Genomic DNA, 19,795 nt, shown 5'->3' with positions numbered 1-19,795 from the left:
AGATCACTCTCTTTTTGCTACGGCTCGAGCTTTTTGAGTGTTTTTGGGGAAGCTCAGAAAATGGCACACAAGCGAGACGCTCGATTCACGCTGGACTTGGCGCGCACTCTGCCGCAGGACTCGACTGCCACGGACGCATCTGGCAGCAGCAGCAGCAGCACGAGCATTAGCACCAGCAACAACAGTGGCAGCGGCGAGCTCCTCAGTGGCTACGACGCCACGTTCCGAGGCTCAGCGGTGAGAAAAGCGCGTTTCTCGAGAGTTGCTGCTTCACTCTACTCTGGCTTGGCCCCCCCTCCGCCTCCTCTTTTGGCGGTGGTTTGGCATATGAATCCTGTAGAAGAAATAGAGACAGACCTGCACACGAGCCGAACAGGTCCCCCGCTTTTGTCGTCGCTTTGTTCCGCCAGCTCACCATCCCCAAAAGACCTTTCCATCGCCAGCTTGGGTTGCTACATCTGCAAGCTCACTCACGTCTGTGACTGCTTCATGATTGGATTGTGTGAGCACAGGATGCACGCACTGCTCGAAACCCAGAGGCCCTCGCACAGCTCAAGTCAATGGTACGGCCGTGTTCATCACGATGACTATCTTCCAGTTGAGCGTTTCCTCACTCGCTGCCTCTTGACACAATGCGATTGCAGAAAGCATGGGAGATGGCTCTGGCACCGGCAAAGTCAGTCCCCATGAACGGATTCATGATGTGGATGGCTGGCAACTCGATTCACATTTTCAGCATCATGATCACCGTCATGATGCTCATCACGCCCGTCAAGGCAATCTTCTCGACTGGAACCAGTATGCCTGTCGTTCTTTGTTTTTTTTTTGGGGGGGCACCTTGTGAGAGATTAGGGTTGTGGTATTGCAACAGCACCCTCACTTTTTTTTTTTGTTCTGACAGCTTTCGCCAAGCTCACGGAAGATGGCAAATCCCAGCTCCTGCAGCAAAAGCTCGTGTTTATTCTGGCAAACTGCCTTTCTATCGGCATGGCCATGTACAAATTCTCCGTGCTCGGTCTGCTTCCAACATCCCCGTCCGATTGGTTGTCCTTCCTCGATCCCAAGCAGGTTTGGCTTGAGCTTGTTTTCGTTGGTGTTGTCTGCTTGTTTGCTACTTTGCGACCTCATTCGACCTCGCCATTTTGTGCTACAGATCTTGGAAGTCTCTGTTGGCAGCACGGCTGCTGCGCCGATGTGATTTGCGTTGCGGCTTTTGGACAACAAAATGTTTCCTGGATGTACATCATTTTTTCAATTTTTTTTTGGCGTTTTAACATGTTGGCGACGAGAGTTTCACACACAGTCAACGGGCAATCTTGAAACGCAACAGCACCAGGCAGTGTTGTTGGGCAAAAAAAAAAAGGTCAACACAGCTACTTTGGCGGCTGTTCAATGGTGCGTTTGACCATTGTGACAATATTTGGAACCTAGCAACCCAACCCCAATCCCCCCCACACACACATCAACACGACATACAAGACAAAGACACATCAACAGAGCAATATAGACAACACAACAAACAGAGACAAGAAGACAGCAAAGCAAGGGGTCAGGGTCAGTTTCAGATTGCCTCAAAAACCAACACAGCATGATGCAGTTTCAGGCATCGGGTGAGGTGATGACGACGCGCGCGCCTGGTGGGATGGTGATGGTCTGTGGGACTGCACTCGAGTTGGTGATGGTTGCCTCAGATGGCGATGGGGCCGAGGCAGTCTGCTGCTGCTGCTGCTGCTGGTGGTGTTGCTGTTGCTGCTGCTGGTGGTGTTGCTGGTGCCATTGCTCCCAGCGACCAACGCGCTCGTGCATCGCATCCAGCCACTCGTGTGCCGTCGCGGCTGCAGTTGCCACCGACTGCTGCTGAGCAGGGCTCGGTGGTGGCAGTGGCGGTGGTTGCGAGCGGTGGCAGCTCGTTGCAGCAGCATCACCATCGCGCTTTCGGAATACCTGGAAGTTCTGGGCAACGTAGACGCCAATCACCGTTCCGAGCACAATGCCAAGCTGTACAAGACGAAAACAAGCAGCATAATAAAAGTAAGAAAACACACACACATATACTAGCAGGGTGGAAAAAGCATGGTGTTTGGGAGGATGAATCCGAAGCTGGACGAGCTGAAAAGAGAGAACGCTGCTCAGAAATTCAAAAGAAACCGCCAAGACAGACGCAGCGTTGACCTCCGCTTCGAACCCACCCACCTTCCAACCCATCAAAAGCCCATCTCCAGCATCATCGTGCGAAACAAAAAAATAAGATATGCAAACACGGAGGAGCGACTTACGCCAAAGCGGCCTCGGGGGCGAGCGTGGTAGTGGTGCTCCATTTTGAATGGCCGAGAAGAAGACTGGGCTGCCGCTTTTGTCGCCTCCGACCACTTGTACCAAGCTTCGTGCATGTTGTTGTCTGCGTTTCTTGGAGGAGAAGGAGAGGACTTGCTGTTGTGGTTTTGGGAGATTGGAGGCGTTCGAGTGTTGCCGTTCAGAAGCGAGCGTTGCAAATCGTCAAGAAGCTGGATTCCGGTGACTTGGAGATTTGTAGCGCGAGCTGAGAGGTGTATTTGATGTTATGAAACGCAGCTAAGGTTGTCAAGCGTCGCAACGGTCAGGTAACTGTGGTTGAAGCTGACGAGCCGAGGATTGTTGCGTTTTGTGCTGGAAGTTTCACTCGGACGAGGTCGAGCGAGGCTTTTGGTATATTGCAATGAGCTCAAAGGAGGAGTGATGGGATGTGAGATGCCAAAACGCGGCGCTTAAATTGTCAAACGCCTTGTCTTGGCGAAGTTTTTGTTGCTTTGTGTCGGGCGATGTTTGATTTGTCTTGGCGAGTTTTCGGATTTGTTCCGCACAACCCCGCCAAGACAACTCTGAGTGAAACACTCGGCACCTGCCAAGACGGCACAACTATGGCCTAGACAACTCTGAGTGAAACGTTCGATACCTAGCCAAGATTGCCAGAGGGCATGTTTGAAACACGGCGCAATTTGGAAACCTGAGACTGCGAGTTTGACGCGTTTCATGGTTTTCTTCTCTAATCGTTCAAACCCAGTACAGTACATGTATCTTTGATATGTAGTTTTAAAATAAAAGAGACAACAAGGCAACGCGTCCTCGGTCAACACAACAAGTTTGAATCGATTATGATCAGAATGTTCCAATCCCAGCTCGAAAGTGGTCGAGCACCGCCATCCATCACGCAGTTCCAGATCTGCTGCGCTGTGACACTGACACTGCAGACCTACAGTGGTGGCAGCATGCAAATCGAGTTGAATGCGTACTCGGCGAGCAGGCAAATGGACGACGCCTGCGGGTGATACAAGTCGCCTTGGATGAGGGGCTCTCGCTTGGCAGCATTCCATCCGCCAAGAAGGTTGAACTGGTCGAGAAAGTGCCAGCCCGCGTTCTGAACGAAAACGTCGTACGCAATGTCGTTCAACGCGGAAATTTTGCCAACCGTCATTTCAGCACGGCTGGGATCTTCCAGAGGCAGTCGATCGGATGTGGGGGTTGTCGACCGCCACACCATCGCGTTGGCCGACAGCTTCATCTCGTTGTGGAAGAACGAGGGCCACTTTAAAAGTTGCTCGCGGTATTGAGGCAGCGGAACATCGCGGGAATCCCACAACCCCACATTGACCAGAACGCGGTCTGGCTGGCGATAAAGCAAGCTATCAGCACCCAAGCTTTGCCGTGCCAGCAGGCGAAGGCGGTCTTCCTTCGGGAGTTGCAGTCCCACTCTGAAATTGTCAATCAAGTGAGCGTCGGTTGTTCCGCCGATGAAAATCTGTGTCATGAGGATCTGGCCGAATGCCAGGAATTCCTTGTTTCTGCCAGCGTGCAATGCATCATGTGGTGAGACTGAGCACCAACCAAGCAAAACAGCGGCAAACAAACAAAAAAAAATCGAACAAAAGCAAAAGGCCGTCCGCTCTTACTCGTAATGTGGCGCAATCGAAAACCGATTGTGCCTGTCTCCCGACATTTCGAGCGGTTCAAAGACCTCGGGACCAAGCAAGAGAGCGGTTCTCTCAAACATTTTGCGAGTGACAGAGTCGCCAATAAAGACAATCCACTTGTTCTGGCCGGAGCTCGTCTGGATAGCAGCCCGCGATGGGCCGGATTTCAGTCTCACACACGTCCTGACTGACTGTCGAGTTGACTGCAGACGGATCGTGCCGCCTGTCTGGCGGGCGGTCGACGCATGGCGCAATCGCAGTGTCGCACTCGGGCGATCTGAGCCCACAGGACTCTGCGTGCCACTGAAGCTTCTTTTGCATGAGGGCAGCCTGCTGAGCCTCCGCATCGAGAGCAGCACCAGCAGCAGCATCAGCATCAGCAGCAGCAGGAATCGCAGCAGGAATCGCAGCATCAGCAGCAGCAGCAGCAGCAGCAGCAGCAGCAGCAGCAGCACTGTCGTCGGTTCCGTGGGCGTGCTCCTCAACGTCCTTGCGGTCGGGCTGTTCGGTCGGCACCACGACTGGCACAACTGGTAGGTCAGGCACGACCGTCATCACAGTCACCACAGTCACCACGGGCACGACTGGCTCGGTCGACACTGCTGGCCATGCTGCTGGCCGGCTTGCAAACGCGAGCAGCAGGCAGCCGCCAACGAGAACAGCAGCAGTCAGCGTGCGCCTTGAAAACCGCATCTCAGAAAAAAAAACCAAAACTGAGACTGAGCGTTCACAACATAAACAAACAGTCTCAACGATCAAAACTCAAAACTCACTCGCTCAAGCTCAACAGACGCACGGCACTTTGCATTGAGAGTAGCGTCAAAGTCAAGTCGCTTCTTCGTTGCCTCAACTCAAAGGCTCAGTCCTTTGTTCTTGCTGTTGTATGGCGTCGCGACGATCGGTCAGAGTTGCCGTTCAGCTCAGTCTGAGCGAACAGCGCGCCAAGGAAGCTGCTGCACGGGTGAGGAAATTGTATTGAACGAGAGAGAGAGAGAGAGAGAGAGAGAGAGAGAGTGTGTGTGTGTGTGTTCAGGTTGCTGAATGAACAACCGACCGAACCATTGACATTTTTGACCGTAGGCCGCCGCCGAAGCAGAGCAGACCAAGCAGAAAGCACCGACGTCAAAGCATGTCGTGCAGCCAAGTAAGAGCGAGCGCGAGGCAGCCAGAATGGCAGAACGGCAGGACGACGCGGTCGAGCTCGAGGCGAAATTGGACGCATTGGCAGACCTCGTACGAACGAGCTACACTGGCGCAGGTAGGTTAGAAGACTGGCTATAAGCTCGGCTAGGCTAGGCTGGGCTAGGCTGGGCTAGGCTAGTTTCGGAAGGCGTCACGCCGGAGGTCGTCCCCATGCTAAAATTTGGCGCCCTTTTGGTTTTGACAGGTATCAGCACGGTTTGCTCGTTACCAGATTATCGCGGACCGGACGGCGTATGGACGCGTCTCAAGCAAGGGTTGGATGCGCCTGAAATGACCGTGCCAATTGTCAGTGTTTGCATGGTCTTGTCGGGAAGTCCATCCGATCGCACTTTGCTCAACCAGTCTATCTCGCAGAGCCAGGTTCAACCCTCCGACACCCACATGGCTCTTGCCACGCTCGTCCACAAGAAGATTGTCAAGCATGTTGTCTCTCAAAACTGCGATGGGTTGCATCGGCGCTCGGGAATACCTCAGGAGCGACTTTCCGAGATTCACGGGAACACGTTTGTAAGGACGCTGGTCGCATCGCAGCGGCCTGCCGAGGCGTATTTGCTGACTCTTCGAATCTCTTGCCATTACTGACCCGTTGGTGTGGTAATGCCTGCCTGCCAGATTGAGGTTTGCACCAACTGCCGTCCGCAACGGCTGCATCCACGCGAATTCGATGTGACTTGGCTCACAAAGTACAAGCAGCACGAAACAGGGCGGCTATGCACGGTATGCCAACAGCCCCTTGTTGACACCATTGTCCATTTCAAAGAACTCGGGGGAGAGCGGGCCCCGCAAGTTTTGAACTGGTCTGCAGCCATGCGTCAAGCAGCGGACGCCGACACCATCATTTGTCTTGGCTCAAGTTTGGCAGTCTTACAGCATTACAATGACTTGTGGAAGCGAAAAAAGGCCGTGCCACTGGTCGCAAATGCCAATAGCGGCAATTCCCAGGAGACCTCTCCTGCCGATGCTCAGCCGGCCTCAGCAACACTAGCAACAGCAACGTCGCCGTCTGCTGGAACGGAGCCAAGTCAAGCCTTGTCGGAAGTCGACGCACCGCCAGTGGCAAATAACACCAACGTGAAATCTGAAGCAACACCGGAACTCGGCTCGCTAACTTCCGATGACCCGCTTCCCGTCGACAATCCGTCGTCATCTTCCGATGGCACACCTTCCGAGCCTCAGCCAGGCTCGTCCGAACCTAGCAGCTCTCAAGCCGAATGGTCTGACTCTTCGACATCCGCTTCGCAGGCCAGTTCTTCGTCCCTTTTGCCATCCGAAAGGACAACCCGGCGGCACCGACTCGCCATTGTTAATCTACAATGGACACCAAGAGACCGGTACGCAGACATTAAAATACACGCCCGCTGTGATTTTGTCATGGCTGGGCTGATGCAGCGACTCGGGCTTGTCGCCAGTGTTTATTCCCGCGACAAGGACCCGCTGTTCCGTACCTGTATTCCTTTGACAGCGGCTGAAGAAGCCTTGGTTTGGCGAGATGTGCAAGAGCGGCTGTCTGAAAAGCGGCGTCACGAGAGCGAGAGCGAGGCTGTTGCTGCGACCGAATCGTCACTTGCTGCATGGCAGCCCAACACTGAAAAATCATCCTCAACCAACAGTCTCATGCTCGAGTACCAAACGCTACAACAGTTGCTTGCACAGCCGCTTTTGCACGATCCGAGTGTGATCAGCGAGGCGGCAACTCGCTTTCAAAATGTCCAGCTGCAACTGACGGCTCTCGCTCCGAATCCCAGTTCGCTGGGCGTCGGATTCCTGCCGCAGGAGACAGGAAACACCGTCAGCTTTGGTGCTGCACCAGGATCTTCATTTTTAGCATCTGCCGTCGTCCCATTGGCTCCGGCTTGGCTCGGGTCGACGGTTAGCCGGAAGAAGCCTCGTCTTGAACCGAGTTAACAGTGGAATTCTCTCTCAAGCATCCTGCATACAATCTACATGATTGGTTGATTAGTTGGTATTGCTCTGGAGGTCACCCCCCAATACACTTGAAATTACAGTAAATTGAAAATTACACGTTCAGAAAAAAACAAACCCAAAAAAACTAAATGCCAAACCCAAAACACCTATCGAGAAGACCACTTGGAGTAAGCAACGGCGACAACACACACCGCAGCCGTCCAAGTAATTCCACGTCGAAATTGAGCAAAAATGGAGCGATGGGTGCCGATTTGACGTTCCAGAGGCGATGTCCAGGGACGACGCAGGGAGGAAATGGACTCTGCCACGGCCAGGCCGCTCCGTGCGGCATTCTCGAGAAGAGGAATTCCAGGCAGACTGTATGCGCCGCAGTACCAAATGTTGGAGCGTCCTTGGATGGAGCGGAGCACTTCGAGGGCATGCGCGGTTTTGAGCGTGACGACCGGCCGTTGGAAGTGTCCAGTGGCGACCAGCAGCTCAGGCTTGGGCTCGAGCAGCGGATTCCATGTTTGGAAGACGTGATCGTTTTGATCAAGCGTTGGCTGGATGTAGTTTTGCCACGCCGTGCACATGACCTCGCCACCTGCAGGAGTGACAAAAATGTTCATCGGCGACCAGTTGGCCGGCGACGCGGGCATCAGTCCCCGATCACGGTGCAACTTGACGCACGTGGTCTCATAGTTGATGCCAGACAAGGCGACGCGCTGTTCCTCTGTTGGTTCCTTGAGGATTTGAAGCGCATGGTTGGCCTGGGTGCCCAGGACGACGTGATCGAAATGGAGTGTTTGGCCGTCGACCTCCACATTGACGCGACCCGAGCCGTCGGGGGTTGGGTAGACGGCAGTCACTTTGGTGCCCAGATGCACCTTGTCCAGGTGCCGCGCCAGGCGATTGACAATATCACGCGTACCGCACACCGATCGCTTCACGCCATTCCCCTGCAGTGTCAAGCAGAGCATAAACTCGACAATGTCATGCAGGGGGTAGTTTCTGACCGACTCGCATGTGCACGTGCAAATCACTAGAGAGAGAGAGAGAGATGACGAGTGTGGCGAGATGGTGAGAGGCGATAGCAAACACAAAAACGGGAAAGACGTCAGCAAACACAAAAACGGAGACGGGCCACAAAACACACCACCCCGCCCTCAACAAGCTACAAGTTACAAAAAAAAAGGCAGCATACCTGCAAACATGGGAATGAAGAAACGATCTGAGAAATCCTCCGAGTACTTGTTGGCGACGAGGAATTCACCCAGAGTAATCCCGTGGGTCTTGCCGGACAAGAAGGCTTCGCGAGTCTGGCGCTTAAACCGGAACATGTCGATGGCAATGCGCCAGAAGGAGCGTGTGAGGAGGAAGCGTGGCGAGATCATTGGCACCGACCACGGTCCGACGAGCAGATTGAAGAACTGGAAGTGCAAGTCGTCGTCCGCGTCGTTTCGCGCAGCAGCAGCAGCAGCAGCAGCAGCAGCAGCAGCAGCAGTAGCGCTAGCGGCATCCGTTGAAGACGAGCCCGTTGAGCTGGTAGCGGTGGTCGCGTCGGCCGCCTGCGCTTCTTCGGCAGCAACTGCTGACGCGGGCAGCGTGAGGTAGGTTGTCGCGGCGTTCGAAGTAAAGAACGGAATGCCAATGTGAGTGTACAGTGAGATGATTTGCGTGTAGAACTGGTTGACAAAGACGCGCGGCGGGATGTCGACGACGGCGTCATGAGCACCGACGCGGAGGTCGACCGCGTGCGCCCCGAGGCCCAGCGCGTGCTGCGACTCGAACAGCTCGACGTGGATGGGTCGCGCACTACTCGTGGACGTAGCAGTAGTTGTGCTTGCCATTGGTGCGGTCTGGGTCGCCTGGGCCTCGGTGGCCCGCTGCTCAGTGTCCAGCTTGAGCAGCCACGCTGCAGTCAGTCCCGCCATTCCGCTGCCAATGATGGCGACGCGCAGCGGCTCCTCCTTCTCCTTCTCCTCGTTCTCTGCCACGACGACGAGCTCATCGCGCGGGTGGTTGCGAGACACGGATGCTGCGGCGCCAGGCTGCGCACTTGCGTCGGGGCTGCTCGATGGCGCGGCGGATGGTGCCATCAGTGAAGTGCGGAGGATTCTGAGACAAAAAAATATGGATATCAAAAAAAGGAACAGTGGGGCTGTATTGCATTGAGCTGAGACATGTATGAGGCTGATAAGCACCACCATCAAGACCTGCTCATGCGTACAGCAGAGCGTTGGAGGGATTTTCGATCGAATTGTGAGAGGGCAAACTTTTGCCGTCAGGTTGCTTTTGACGGATCGCTTTGTGATTTTGCTTGCTTGCTTGCTTGCTGCTGTTGTTGTTGAAGGAAGGGCAGTGTTGATCGTGTTTTCTGCAACGGTACATGCACTGCTCGACAATCCAATGAGCTCCTTGAGCGTACGATGGATCCTTCGTGATTGAAACTCACAATCGCGGAAAATTTCATTCAGCTTGCGAAAGGACAGGCATTGGCTATCGTCTCTTGTCCCGTATATGTGCACTTGCTCGACGAATGCAACATGTTCAACGCAATTCACCAGATCGTTCTGTTGGGAGATGAGGGCGAGCGAGCAAACAAAATTCTCATCAACGGGATTTTGCCGGCATCCGCATCCGCTCGGTTTGTGATTTTTTGCACGTCGCTTCTCGCTCAATCACATCGACTTGCCAACTTGTGTGTGGCAGCTTTCGCTAGATCTTTGCTGGCCCATATTTAGGTCAAGAATCCAGTTTTTTCTTTTTGATTTTTCCACATCTACTTTGTGGGTATTTTTGAGTTTTTTTTTTTTTTTTTTTCCCCATTGTTGTGCGAATTGTTGGCATGGGTGTTTGCGCTCTCCCGCTCCATTTGGCTGAGATACCGCATGCCGTCTGTCGCTCACCCTTCGTGTGCTTGTGTGCCTGCATGTCTGGATGCTGTGTCTGCGATGTTTCACCGCCCGGGCCCCCCGCCAACCGCCGCAGATTTGCGGTAGTCGCCTGTGAGACGTAGCAAACCTCAAAAACAAGAAACGAAAAACAAAAAACATCCATTTTCAGTTCTCACCCTCATGTGCAATCTCTTCCGCAAGTTCTCCACGCCCCAGCGCGTCGTCCTGCACCTTGCATTGATTTTTGCGATTGCCTCATTTGCGGCATACGCGGCCGTGCAAATCCAGCAGTGCCGCGACGCCTATTCAAGCCCTTCCAACCGCTTGTTTGTCGACGAGGTGTCGGACTTTCCCTTCCCCAAGATTGCAGTGTGCACGCCGCAGACGTCTCCCGTCTTCTCTTTCGCGAACATGATTGTTGACTGGAACAATACCTGCAGCATCACCATCGACAATACGGCTCTCGATTGCCTGGCCCCGCCTTCTGCTGGGCTCAACAATGCCAACCTGACGGTGGAGAACCGTCAACTCTACGGCGGCCATTCCTGCATTGAATTCACTGCGCCCAACCTGGTCGCTCAACGATCTGACTCTGGATTCGCTGGAATGCTCATCAGCATTTTCCCAGCGGATGGAGTGCTTCCCACGCTCGACTCGCTGCAAGTGTACACCTACTTTGACGAGCCTTCGCCGCTTCGTCAGGGTAGCCAAGCCACATATGCTCCCCTTCCTCAAACAACATTCATGTCGCTCTATCGGCAGCGTCACGATCGCTCCGACGTTGGCGGCGAATCCGTCACGACAGTGCACTCATCCTCTAGAGTGTTCAGTTCGCACCGCAACATCTCCTACCCGCCCGACCACAGCGCATTCCCGTACCTCCTGTTTGCCGTCATTGACAACTTTGATGTCCAAGTCACGCAAGAGTACTACAGCTTCACCTGGGTCGACCTGCTCGGTTCTCTGGGTGGTTTTGCCGGCATCTGCGCCACATTTGTGTCGGTGATTGCTTGGTTGTTCAAAAAGTGCAGGCACCATCGCCCCAGCGATGCGGAGAAGGTGCATTCATCGCAGAGCGGTACTCCCATGTGGTCTCACTGAAATGCGCTGCCATGTCTGGAAAACGTTGCAGGTGTGGATAGAACCACACTGGGCTCAAAAGAGGGCGGGAAAAGAGCGCCAGAGACGCGCTGGAGGGTGAAAAGCCGAGGTCCAGGGTTTTTGGAAGGTTTGTGGATTTTTGCTGTTCACCCGTGGACACGAGCGAGCTTTCCCAATACTGTAGATCTAAAAAAAAAAAAAAAGAGAATAAAAAAAAAGAAAATTCAATGTTTGGTCGTGTCTCCCGCTCCGTTTGTTCACCCACTATGAGCATGACTGCAGAGCACGATTTTGCCAAGTGCCGAGTCAAAAATAGGCTGTTCTGAGAGCGATACTGTTTTTGAGCGAGGCAGTCTTTTTCTATTGATTCAACGCTTCCTTCCAGAATGCTGTCCTATGAGAGTATGACTGAGAGACAGCGCCAGTTGTATGACAGAGTCAAGAATGCGAGTGGAACGCTCTTGTAAGAGAGAAGTCCGAGTTGATTGGGAACAAAGTCTGATCGCGCGTGTGTACTGACGAACTGAATCTTCAGACTCGACCCCTACCACGCGAACGACCCCAACCTGCTTGGCGACGCTGAAGCACAGGCGATTGCTGAGGCACTCAAAGTGAACACGACGCTGATTGTGCTCAAGTAAGTCCCTTTACTTTGATGCATGTGAGTGGGTGAACCCGTAGAGGGCGTGAAGATTGCTCACTGGACGGACAGTCTGGACTATAATCAGATCGGCAATGCTGGAGCGAAGGCGATTGCTAAGGCGCTCAAAGTGAACAAGACGGTGAAGGAGATCTGGTAAGTTACTGTGCGCGTTGTTTGTCCAGACCATTGAGCCTGAGTCAGCCATTCCTTGCTACCTTCTCATTCTGCTCACCCATTGGGCAACAGTCTATTTTATAATTGCATTGACAAACGTGTTTTTCGAGCGGTCTATGAGATACGCAACGGCAAATGCAGCTCTGAGAATTTGTAAGCTTGTTCTTGCCAATCACAGCCATTGATGCTCGGAGAATGTTCCTTTCACCGACGGAATGGCCATACTTACACTTCGCTTGTTCATTGCTCAGCATCAACTGCCAGATCAACCCTCTTGCGTTTTCCTTACTTCCACGATTTGCGAGTGTTGAGGACATCCAAGAAGTGTTCCGCATGCTGACTAGCGGGTTGGAGCTGGAGAATCAGCCCGCGTCTCTCCCTGCACTACCAACCGAGATTGCTGAACTCATCATGGACGAAGCGCAATACTGGCAAAGCGCGCAGCACACCAAACGAAGAAATTTTCATATCGATGATCCCCGCTGGATTATGAAAGTCACTGTGCCTCAAGGAAATTCAATCCGTGTGAAAGCAATTCAAGTGCTTCGTGACTGGAGCGAGCGTCCCGACAACTCCGACGACTGTGTTTTCGATTTGACTGTCCAGGATGAACAAGGTGATGTTCAATACGAGTGTGCTGTGCACCCGACTTTCGTCAAATCAAACCTTGCGCTTGCGACAATCTGGCCTGCGAGTCATCCCATCCTCCGCCAAATGCGCGAGGGTTGGCAAGTTCAAGTTCGAGCCAGCAAGTTTTCCCTCGATGTGCTATTTGAATCGCTTTATGTCGGATATGTCTAATGGCAATCTTTGCAACGCACCACATCCTTTGGACGGACGATTCCCAGAAGAACTAGCATCGAAAAAACCCATACTGTATTAAATTTCAAGCAATTTCAGTATTCAATGTACAGTATATTTGCATTGATCATGTTGTCGGCAGTGCAGCAGACGCGGTCAACGGTGAGCGAGCAGCACCAACCCCGAACGCGACTCGCATCAGAGCACCTGCCACTTGCTTACTGATATGGCATGACTTGCTGTTGACCGAGTTGGAGTGACCGAGTTGGAGTGACTGCGCGTTGGAGTGAGACTTGAGTGAGAGCACATGCATTGAGGGAAATGGCAAAAAAACGCGAGATCTGTCCATTGTTCAGCTCCCCTACCACCACTTTCCCCCTCTTCAGCGTCCCTTCCACCGGGTCGATGAATGAAAGTGTGGCCTGAGCAGAAAGCAGCTCGTGGATGAAAGCGCAAAAGGCTTGGGGGAAAGCTGGTGGAGTGTTGTGTAGACCATCCGTCCTTAACCTTGCTCTTTGCTTGTGGTCGACGATTGACAGACATCGCTCATGCTGCGGCAAGCAGTGCGCACAATGACTACACACAAGCCGTACTTGGACGCCGTGCGCAGGCCGCAGCCGATCGCCATCACGCCAGACCCCGTCGATCCGCTGAACAACGTGCCGCCGCTCGACCAGCTCCCGCCTGGATCGACCTACATGGGCCTGTACGTCGTGCTGCCAGGACTCGCACGCACGCGTTTGCGCAAGTGCCCAATCGTGCAGACGCCGGCCTTCTTTGATCGCCTCAAGCGCGAGCGCGAGCAGGTTCGTGAGCTCAGGTCGGACCCCGAGCGCGAGCTTCGCGCACGCACTGGTCAAGGTGAGAAAGAAGAGGGCATTGAGCTGAGGAGACATTTGTGTAGGACATCGTGCAACATGACTTGACGAAAAAGCAACAAAAAAACCCCCACCAACACCAACCAACGATCTGACTTTGTTGACTCGTGTTTTCGTTTTGTCTTGCAGAAATCGTCCCATTCGACCAGCCACTCACTCAAACAACGTGGGCCAACTCCATTTCACGCCAGCTTACCTTGACGTTTGGCATTCACAACCGCATCTGGACCGATTTGGCCGAGAAGGTGCCCAAGCTCACTCGGTACCTCAAGGTCACCTACCCGGAGACCGCTATTGTCCACGGCAACCTGGTTCCTGCTGGCTTGGTAACCAATCACAGCGTCTATGCCCTGATGAAGGGGGATTGTGCGGCCACATTGGTGAATTTGTTTTGTTGACCTTTCTCGCCCTGCCAAATCTTCTTCAATCTTCGATCAGACGAGCTCTGCTCCGACTGTCACGTTCGAGCCCGAGAGTGGCAAATACTATACACTCATGATGGTTGGTCTGGATAGCAACATTTCGTCTGCCAACCACCAATACATGCACTGGCTCGTGTAAGTTTGCCTGAATCCTGTGGAGCGCACGTTCCGCTTTTTCGTCCATCTCATCCCGTTGCTATTGATCGGTTTGTTGGCAGCGCGGACATTTCTGAAGCCGGCATTTCTTCTGGCAACACCATCTATCCATACGTGCAAGCGCTGCCTCTGAAGGATACTGGATACCACCGAGTTGCTTTCTTGTTGCTCGAGCATGCCGCACCATTAGGCATGCAGGCAGAATCGATCTACAATCGAATGTAAGGAGCGCGTTTGGTTTGTATGTTCCTAGCTGCGTCTGGAGCCTTGCTTACTTGGCGTATTTCGTCATGTTTCTCCAATCATCAGCGACTTGTACGCAAGATCCTTCTCAACTGCCCTCTTTGTCAACGAATTTGGCGTGCGAATTGTGGGAGCCAGCTTCTGCCAAACCTTCCACGACGACTCTGTCGAGAAAGCCTTCGCCCGCGAAAGTACGTTTAGGAGCATAGTTTTTTTTTGTTGGTTTGTTGTTGTTGTTGAGCCAGCCTGGCGGTGGCACGCACACTCAAATTATTGTGTTACTCAGATGTCCAACTGCCAGTGGTGAAGGTCACCTATACGCCCGATACGTCGCATGGCAAGCACACTCGATTGCCGCACGTCGGTCCGTTGGTGCCGATCAAGGACGCTTCTATGCGCAAATTCGACCAGCGTACCGAGCGTCGTCTTCGCAAGAAGTAAACACGCTTTTTGACCGACCTCCCAGTGCTGTACCACCATTCCCGATGTCGTTTCCCCACGACTACCAAAATAAAAACCTTGCACATTCACACCAACGTGAAGACAAACTTCATTCGACGGAAAAAGACATCACCATCGCAAACTCGACATGAAACAAGAAAGCTCAAAAGAAGAGAAAAACAAAGCATCGAAAGCAAATAGAAAACAAAAGCACTGGAGGGAAACTGCAGCCATTCGATTACAAACGACGAATTCTCTGATCTTCGGAGAATAACAGGACACCGTCGCGTTGAAGAATGGACGCTGCGGCACTGATCAGCTCGGGATTGACGATAATCTGCCGGAATAGGTGACAGTAACAACAAGCAGATGCAAAAACATACAACAAAATGTGAGTACCGGTTAACAGAGCGCAACAACAACACCTACAACAACAGCAACAACAGCAAGCGAACGTACATCTGTGCGGCTTTGCACCTGTGTCATCATTTGATGGGTGGTCATGGCCGGCTCCTTCATATCATACACAATTTCACGCATGATTTCGGAAACAGCAACAATGACGCTGCGCGCCGATGTGCTCTGACCAGTGGTCAACAGAGAAATATCGACCAAACCGGTCGATGGATCTGTGGCTGCCTGCTGAAGCGCAACTCGCACCAGACTGTCATTTTCAGAAAAAAAAGAAAACAAAAAGAAAAAGAAAAAGAAGTGAGCCTTCAACAACGACCTTTAAGCGCCCACACATCCAACGCTCACCGCAAGGCTTCATGAACATCGCCCTCGTCGACAGTCTCGGAAAAGCGCATGCGGGCAAGCGCTTCAGAAATGCGAATGAGCGATTCGAGCTGTCGGGGCGTGGCGGTAATAGTGTGCTTATTTCCACCAGCCTTGCGCATCTCTGAGGATCGGAGCCAAGCATCACACGTGTTGGGTGAGTAACCTCAGTCAGTCATGCCGAGCATGGGAGAGGCTTTCAAAAACACCATACCAACATAGCCAGCAACGAGCAAGAGCGCTGCTTCGTTCGTCAGGACCGGGTTGAAGTGCTTGCGTGCGTAGGAAATGTACTCGCTCAGAGTTTCGAGTGACTAGCAATCCGAGCAGACAAAAAAAAAGTCATCAAAAGTCAGTCCGTCGCACCAAGACCATTGAGCAAAGAGCTGGTGAGCGTATGCACGTACCATGCCGTCTTCAGTTCGATCTTCGCCTGATTCTTGATACAACGACACAATGTGGCGAGCCAGACGACGATCAAGAATTTCGTTCGGTGTGTCCAGAATGAGGTAGATCAAATCGAATCTATCCAAGGTGGGACGGTAAAATGGGCACATCAGCAAAAAAAAAAGGCGTCCTCATAACGCATCTGAGGAAGATGACACACGTGTGAAACATACCGAGAAAGTAGCGTTGGGCCCAACTGAATGTTATCAACAATGGACGCGCGAGGGTTCCAGCGAGACTCGCGGGGATTGGCGGCAGCAAGAATCGAAGTTCGTGCGTTCAGCGAGCAAATGATACCGGCTTTGGCAACGGAGATGGTTTGTTGTTCCTGCCAGGAGCGAAATAAAGGGGGGAGGGGTGGGTCAGTTAACCGCGTTACAGAGCCTCGTTCCATTCATTCATTCAATCCAAAAAAAAAAACAAAAAAAAAAAACAAATCCAGTCTCAACGTACCATTGCTTCATGCAGAACGGATCGGGTAGCCTCAGGCATTTTGTCAAACTCATCAATACAGCAGACGCCGCCATCACTCAACACGAGCGCGCCACTTTCGAGCACCAACTGCCGAGTTTCAGGGTCGCGCGTCACGTAGGCGGTCAGACCGACAGCCGACGAGCCCTTGCCTGATGTGTAAATGCCTCGCGGAGCAATCTTGTGCACGTACTAGAGTATGGGTGCATGTACCAAATGTGAGACGCTACGTTTTTTTTTTCTTTTGGGGGGGGGGTTGCTGTGCGGCGGGACAACTGTACCTGCAAGAGCTGCGATTTACTGGTACCAGGATCGCCACAAAGCAAGATGTTAAGATCGCTCCTGTTCAACGACAAAAGACGGGTCCAAGGCGAGGCATTAGTGAGCCAAATTCACAACGATAAAACGCAACCATCAACCCGGACAAAGTACCTGAATCGCGCTCGTCCATGAGCCGCTAGAGACTTCGGAGCACCGCCAAACAGCAAACACAGCAGCCCACGTTTTGTATCGTCCAATTCCCAGATGCCAGGTGCTGATTGGTGCAACAACCCCACAAGATGAGTTCCTTCGAATGACAGCAGGCTGTCGCCACAAACTAAGTCATTTTACCCAGCGCTTTTGTCAGTCGGTCGTAGATGTCGGGTGTGCGAGACAGAGCAACGAGTCTCTCGACTTGATTGGCACCGTAGTTGACGACGTTTTCAGTGTCCTCCTCTCTGACAAATCCGCAGCAAAAACAAAACACAGTCAGAAGGGTGCTGGACAGCTTTGATTCAACCAAAGCAACACCACAGTTGCAAAACAGTCTTACAAGACTGGCGCGGTCTGATCGGCAGTGTCGGTCCGCTGGAAGCGACGCTTGTCGGTCTTTCGGAAGTGGATGACATCAATGTGGATTTTGAACAGGGCTTTCTGCGCCCGTTGACGAGGATTGACGCGCATTGGCGTTGCGCGATAGATGCCAGTAACTTCCACGCTGTTCCAAGCCAGCGTAAGCGGGTGAGTGAGCTCGGAAAATGCATGCGCGCACAAAGACGAGAGCAAACCAAAACTCAAACTCACCGATCACCTGGCTGAACGCTGTCCACGAGATCATCGTACGCAAACATCAACACAGAGTACGGTGTCTGACCCTCCGGAATCATTTCTTCAGATTCCAAAGAAGAACGAACATAAAGCAACGCAAAAACAAAGCGAACCAAAAAGGAAAGAAAGAAAAAAAAAGTTGAGACGATGAACGGACTCTGAACGAATCAGCATCGAATCGACCTCTCACCTGGATTCTCTTGAAGCTTAATCATCTGCTTATCGGCAAATATGCAGCGGTTGTGGATGAGCTCCATGGTTCGACTGACTTTGCAACGCTTGCAGACGAGCGGCTCCGCAATCCGACCGCGATCCACCTCAACGCGCTCAGTCGCCTTGCAGGAGATGCAGCAAAAGAATGCTGCCAAAATTGAAGGCAAGCAAACAGTGTCAGTCAACCCCGGAAAAAGGGGGGGGGGCGACAGGCAACGCAAAAGCGTGTAGACCGACGTACCCGACTTCAAATCAGGAATCACGGATGAAGTGCGCACCACCATGCCTTGCACGCTGACAAGAACCTCGATATCGCGCGGTCCCAGCTCGCGGACACCAATCGAACGTTCCAGGCGGAAGGGACGAACCTGCATGAGGAGAAATTGAGATGGAAAACATGCTTGCTCTCATCACAATCGTGCAGTCAACTACCTGAATGTTCACATCACCCTCTTCGCCAAAGCGCTCCGCTGACAGGGAGCTGACGACATAATCAAACATGGGCACCACTTCCTGCGGGAAGGAGCACATGTTTGTGTAGAGCGTCAAGTCGTATTCGCGCAAGTGACTAGCATCCAGGTTCAAATAGCGAGCTTCTGATACAGCCATCTAGTAGCGCACAGGACAGTTGGCAGCAATAAGCGTGGTGAACAGAGCCAGAAAAGGTAAGAAACAAACACACAAACCAAAAAAAAAAAAAAAAAAAAAAAAGAGCAAAACTCGGCCTTTCGCCAACGTGTACCTGATCCAGCACGTGCAGGTAGAAGGGCTGTCCCGTCTGGTCAGGCACAACGAAGTCGTTGAGGAAGGCACGGAACGTTTCCATCGTCTCTTGGACGTTCACATTGGTTCCCCAAATGACGGTGCGCGACGCCGCATTGTCACCAGGTGCGCGGTCGCCAGGGAGAGCATTGACGTCAGATCCACCCTGCACGTACGTGTGATGGCCATTGCGAGGTTTGTGGGTTGGATTGAGGGTGGTTGAGGAATGAGCATACAGCACAACAGACGAAAAGCCTTTGTTCGCACTGACCTCGGCACTGGGGCCACCAGTCACGACAGCACGGAGGCGCGTTGACGATCCGAGCTCTGCACGAACGCGACCCGAGCCACCGCTGTTCGACGATTGGATTGGATTGGATTGGTGAGTTGAGCAGGGAAGCAACAATGCAGCAAGCGCAGCCGAGAGATCGAGAACGAGAACGCGCGCGACTTACGGCGTGGCAAGCTGGCTCAGTACTGGTGTGCTCGCTGCGCCATACGGCAACGGCGAGCTCATGTCGGAGGCAAACGATCGCCCCGAGCGACCGTCTGTCATTCAAACATTCATTCAAAAAAAAAAAAAAAAAAAAAAAGGATCAATGCAAACTTCAGCCAAACAAAAAAAAAAAAAAAAAAAAATCCAATGCAAATCCAGCCAAATGCTCGACGCTGCAACCCCGCGAGGGAACTGCAGCGAGTGTGCAGCCGTTCGTTGTTTGCACTCTCATGCAAGAACGGCGATCGCACAGACGGAGAGGCGCGGTCGTGGGTTTTTGGTCTCGCTGTTGTTGCGACTCGAGGCGAGCAAACGGGCGACCTGTCAAAAATCCCTCTTTCGCTTGCTCTCTCTGTCTCTCTCTCTGTGTTTTACCTGGATCAATTCTGCGATCGCTGGTTTGGCTGGCAGAGCCGCCTGGTGCGCTGCTGCGTGGTGAGCCGCGGGACCCTGCGCCGCCGCGGGCCGAGGACGTCGGGGTGCCGAGCGAGGGCGGGGTTGCGGCAAGATCCGGCTCGCTGGAGAGGAGGGCGGACTCGGCAGCGGCGGTGCGTTGGCGCGGCCGACTGGATGTGCGGCGGCTCGATCCCGCGCCGTCCGACTGCGACATGATGAAATCAGAGAAGAATGGAGGGAAGAAAAAAAGGAAGCAAGAACGAAGAAGGAGAAGGAGAAGAGGAGGGAAGAAGATAGAGAAGGAGAAGAGAAATGAGGAGTGGGATGGAAAAC

At 52.9% G+C, this 19,795-nt stretch overlaps 9 protein-coding genes across 9 annotated transcripts; 5 read left to right on the top strand and 4 right to left on the bottom strand.

Annotated features, from left to right (window-relative positions):
• The first annotated feature begins 8 nt into the window (after positions 1-8).
• Positions 9-1,285, top strand: CAOG_06809 (ER membrane DUF1077 domain-containing protein). Its single transcript, XM_004344380.2, has 5 exons — positions 9-237; positions 513-563; positions 645-798; positions 902-1,068; positions 1,154-1,285. The coding sequence occupies exons 1-5, from the start codon at positions 61-63 to the stop codon at positions 1,196-1,198; spliced, it is 594 nt and encodes a 197-aa protein (XP_004344430.1). The 5' UTR covers positions 9-60; the 3' UTR covers positions 1,199-1,285.
• Positions 1,244-2,731, bottom strand: CAOG_06808 (hypothetical protein). Its single transcript, XM_004344379.2, has 2 exons — positions 2,277-2,731; positions 1,244-1,998 (listed from the first exon to the last, which is right to left on the bottom strand). Exons 1-2 carry the CDS (start codon positions 2,388-2,390, stop codon positions 1,600-1,602), a joined length of 513 nt encoding a protein of 170 aa, XP_004344429.1. The 5' UTR covers positions 2,391-2,731; the 3' UTR covers positions 1,244-1,599.
• Positions 2,732-3,229: 498 nt separating this feature from the next.
• On the bottom strand, positions 3,230-4,640 carry CAOG_06807 (hypothetical protein; the record flags this gene model as incomplete). Its single annotated transcript, XM_004344378.2, has 3 exons — positions 3,230-3,818; positions 3,927-4,084; positions 4,140-4,640. The coding sequence occupies 3 exons, from the start codon at positions 4,638-4,640 to the stop codon at positions 3,230-3,232; spliced, it is 1,248 nt and encodes a 415-aa protein (XP_004344428.2).
• A 181-nt stretch (positions 4,641-4,821) lies between these two features.
• On the top strand, positions 4,822-7,191 carry CAOG_06806 (sirtuin 7). Its single transcript, XM_004344377.2, has 5 exons — positions 4,822-4,908; positions 5,028-5,205; positions 5,335-5,435; positions 5,505-5,657; positions 5,763-7,191. Exons 1-5 carry the CDS (start codon positions 4,831-4,833, stop codon positions 7,053-7,055), a joined length of 1,803 nt encoding a protein of 600 aa, XP_004344427.2. The 5' UTR covers positions 4,822-4,830; the 3' UTR covers positions 7,056-7,191.
• CAOG_06805 (hypothetical protein) lies at positions 7,155-9,206 on the bottom strand. Its single transcript, XM_004344376.2, has 2 exons — positions 8,260-9,206; positions 7,155-8,097 (listed from the first exon to the last, which is right to left on the bottom strand). Exons 1-2 carry the CDS (start codon positions 9,152-9,154, stop codon positions 7,223-7,225), a joined length of 1,770 nt encoding a protein of 589 aa, XP_004344426.2. The 5' UTR covers positions 9,155-9,206; the 3' UTR covers positions 7,155-7,222.
• Positions 9,207-10,132: 926 nt separating this feature from the next.
• On the top strand, positions 10,133-11,053 carry CAOG_06804 (hypothetical protein; the record flags this gene model as incomplete). The annotated part of the gene is made up of 1 exon (XM_004344375.2): positions 10,133-11,053. The coding sequence occupies one exon, from the start codon at positions 10,133-10,135 to the stop codon at positions 11,051-11,053; it is 921 nt and encodes a 306-aa protein (XP_004344425.1).
• A 386-nt stretch (positions 11,054-11,439) lies between these two features.
• CAOG_09007 (hypothetical protein) lies at positions 11,440-12,671 on the top strand (the record flags this gene model as incomplete). The annotated part of the gene is made up of 5 exons (XM_011272392.1): positions 11,440-11,516; positions 11,589-11,690; positions 11,766-11,849; positions 11,943-12,023; positions 12,122-12,671. The coding sequence occupies 5 exons, from the start codon at positions 11,440-11,442 to the stop codon at positions 12,669-12,671; spliced, it is 894 nt and encodes a 297-aa protein (XP_011270694.1).
• A 115-nt stretch (positions 12,672-12,786) lies between these two features.
• CAOG_06803 (hypothetical protein) lies at positions 12,787-14,903 on the top strand. Its single transcript, XM_004344374.2, has 7 exons — positions 12,787-12,833; positions 13,211-13,532; positions 13,679-13,875; positions 13,988-14,106; positions 14,190-14,348; positions 14,437-14,561; positions 14,657-14,903. The coding sequence occupies exons 1-7, from the start codon at positions 12,801-12,803 to the stop codon at positions 14,809-14,811; spliced, it is 1,110 nt and encodes a 369-aa protein (XP_004344424.2). The 5' UTR covers positions 12,787-12,800; the 3' UTR covers positions 14,812-14,903.
• Positions 14,904-14,912: 9 nt separating this feature from the next.
• Positions 14,913-19,793, bottom strand: CAOG_06802 (minichromosome maintenance complex component 4). Its single transcript, XM_004344373.2, has 19 exons — positions 19,442-19,793; positions 19,026-19,119; positions 18,842-18,923; positions 18,551-18,736; positions 18,241-18,417; positions 18,050-18,176; positions 17,786-17,956; positions 17,572-17,656; positions 17,321-17,485; positions 17,119-17,225; positions 16,939-17,041; positions 16,788-16,848; positions 16,489-16,698; positions 16,209-16,363; positions 15,996-16,113; positions 15,803-15,902; positions 15,571-15,712; positions 15,271-15,475; positions 14,913-15,148 (listed from the first exon to the last, which is right to left on the bottom strand). The coding sequence occupies exons 1-19, from the start codon at positions 19,674-19,676 to the stop codon at positions 15,050-15,052; spliced, it is 2,622 nt and encodes an 873-aa protein (XP_004344423.2). The 5' UTR covers positions 19,677-19,793; the 3' UTR covers positions 14,913-15,049.
• Positions 19,794-19,795: the final 2 nt, after the last annotated feature.

Source organism: Capsaspora owczarzaki, assembly GCF_000151315.2.
Source record: "Capsaspora owczarzaki ATCC 30864 unplaced genomic scaffold supercont2.12, whole genome shotgun sequence".
Classification (NCBI taxonomy): Eukaryota; class Filasterea; order Ministeriida; family Capsasporidae; genus Capsaspora; species Capsaspora owczarzaki.
This window is presented reverse-complemented; position numbering and strand designations above follow the sequence as displayed.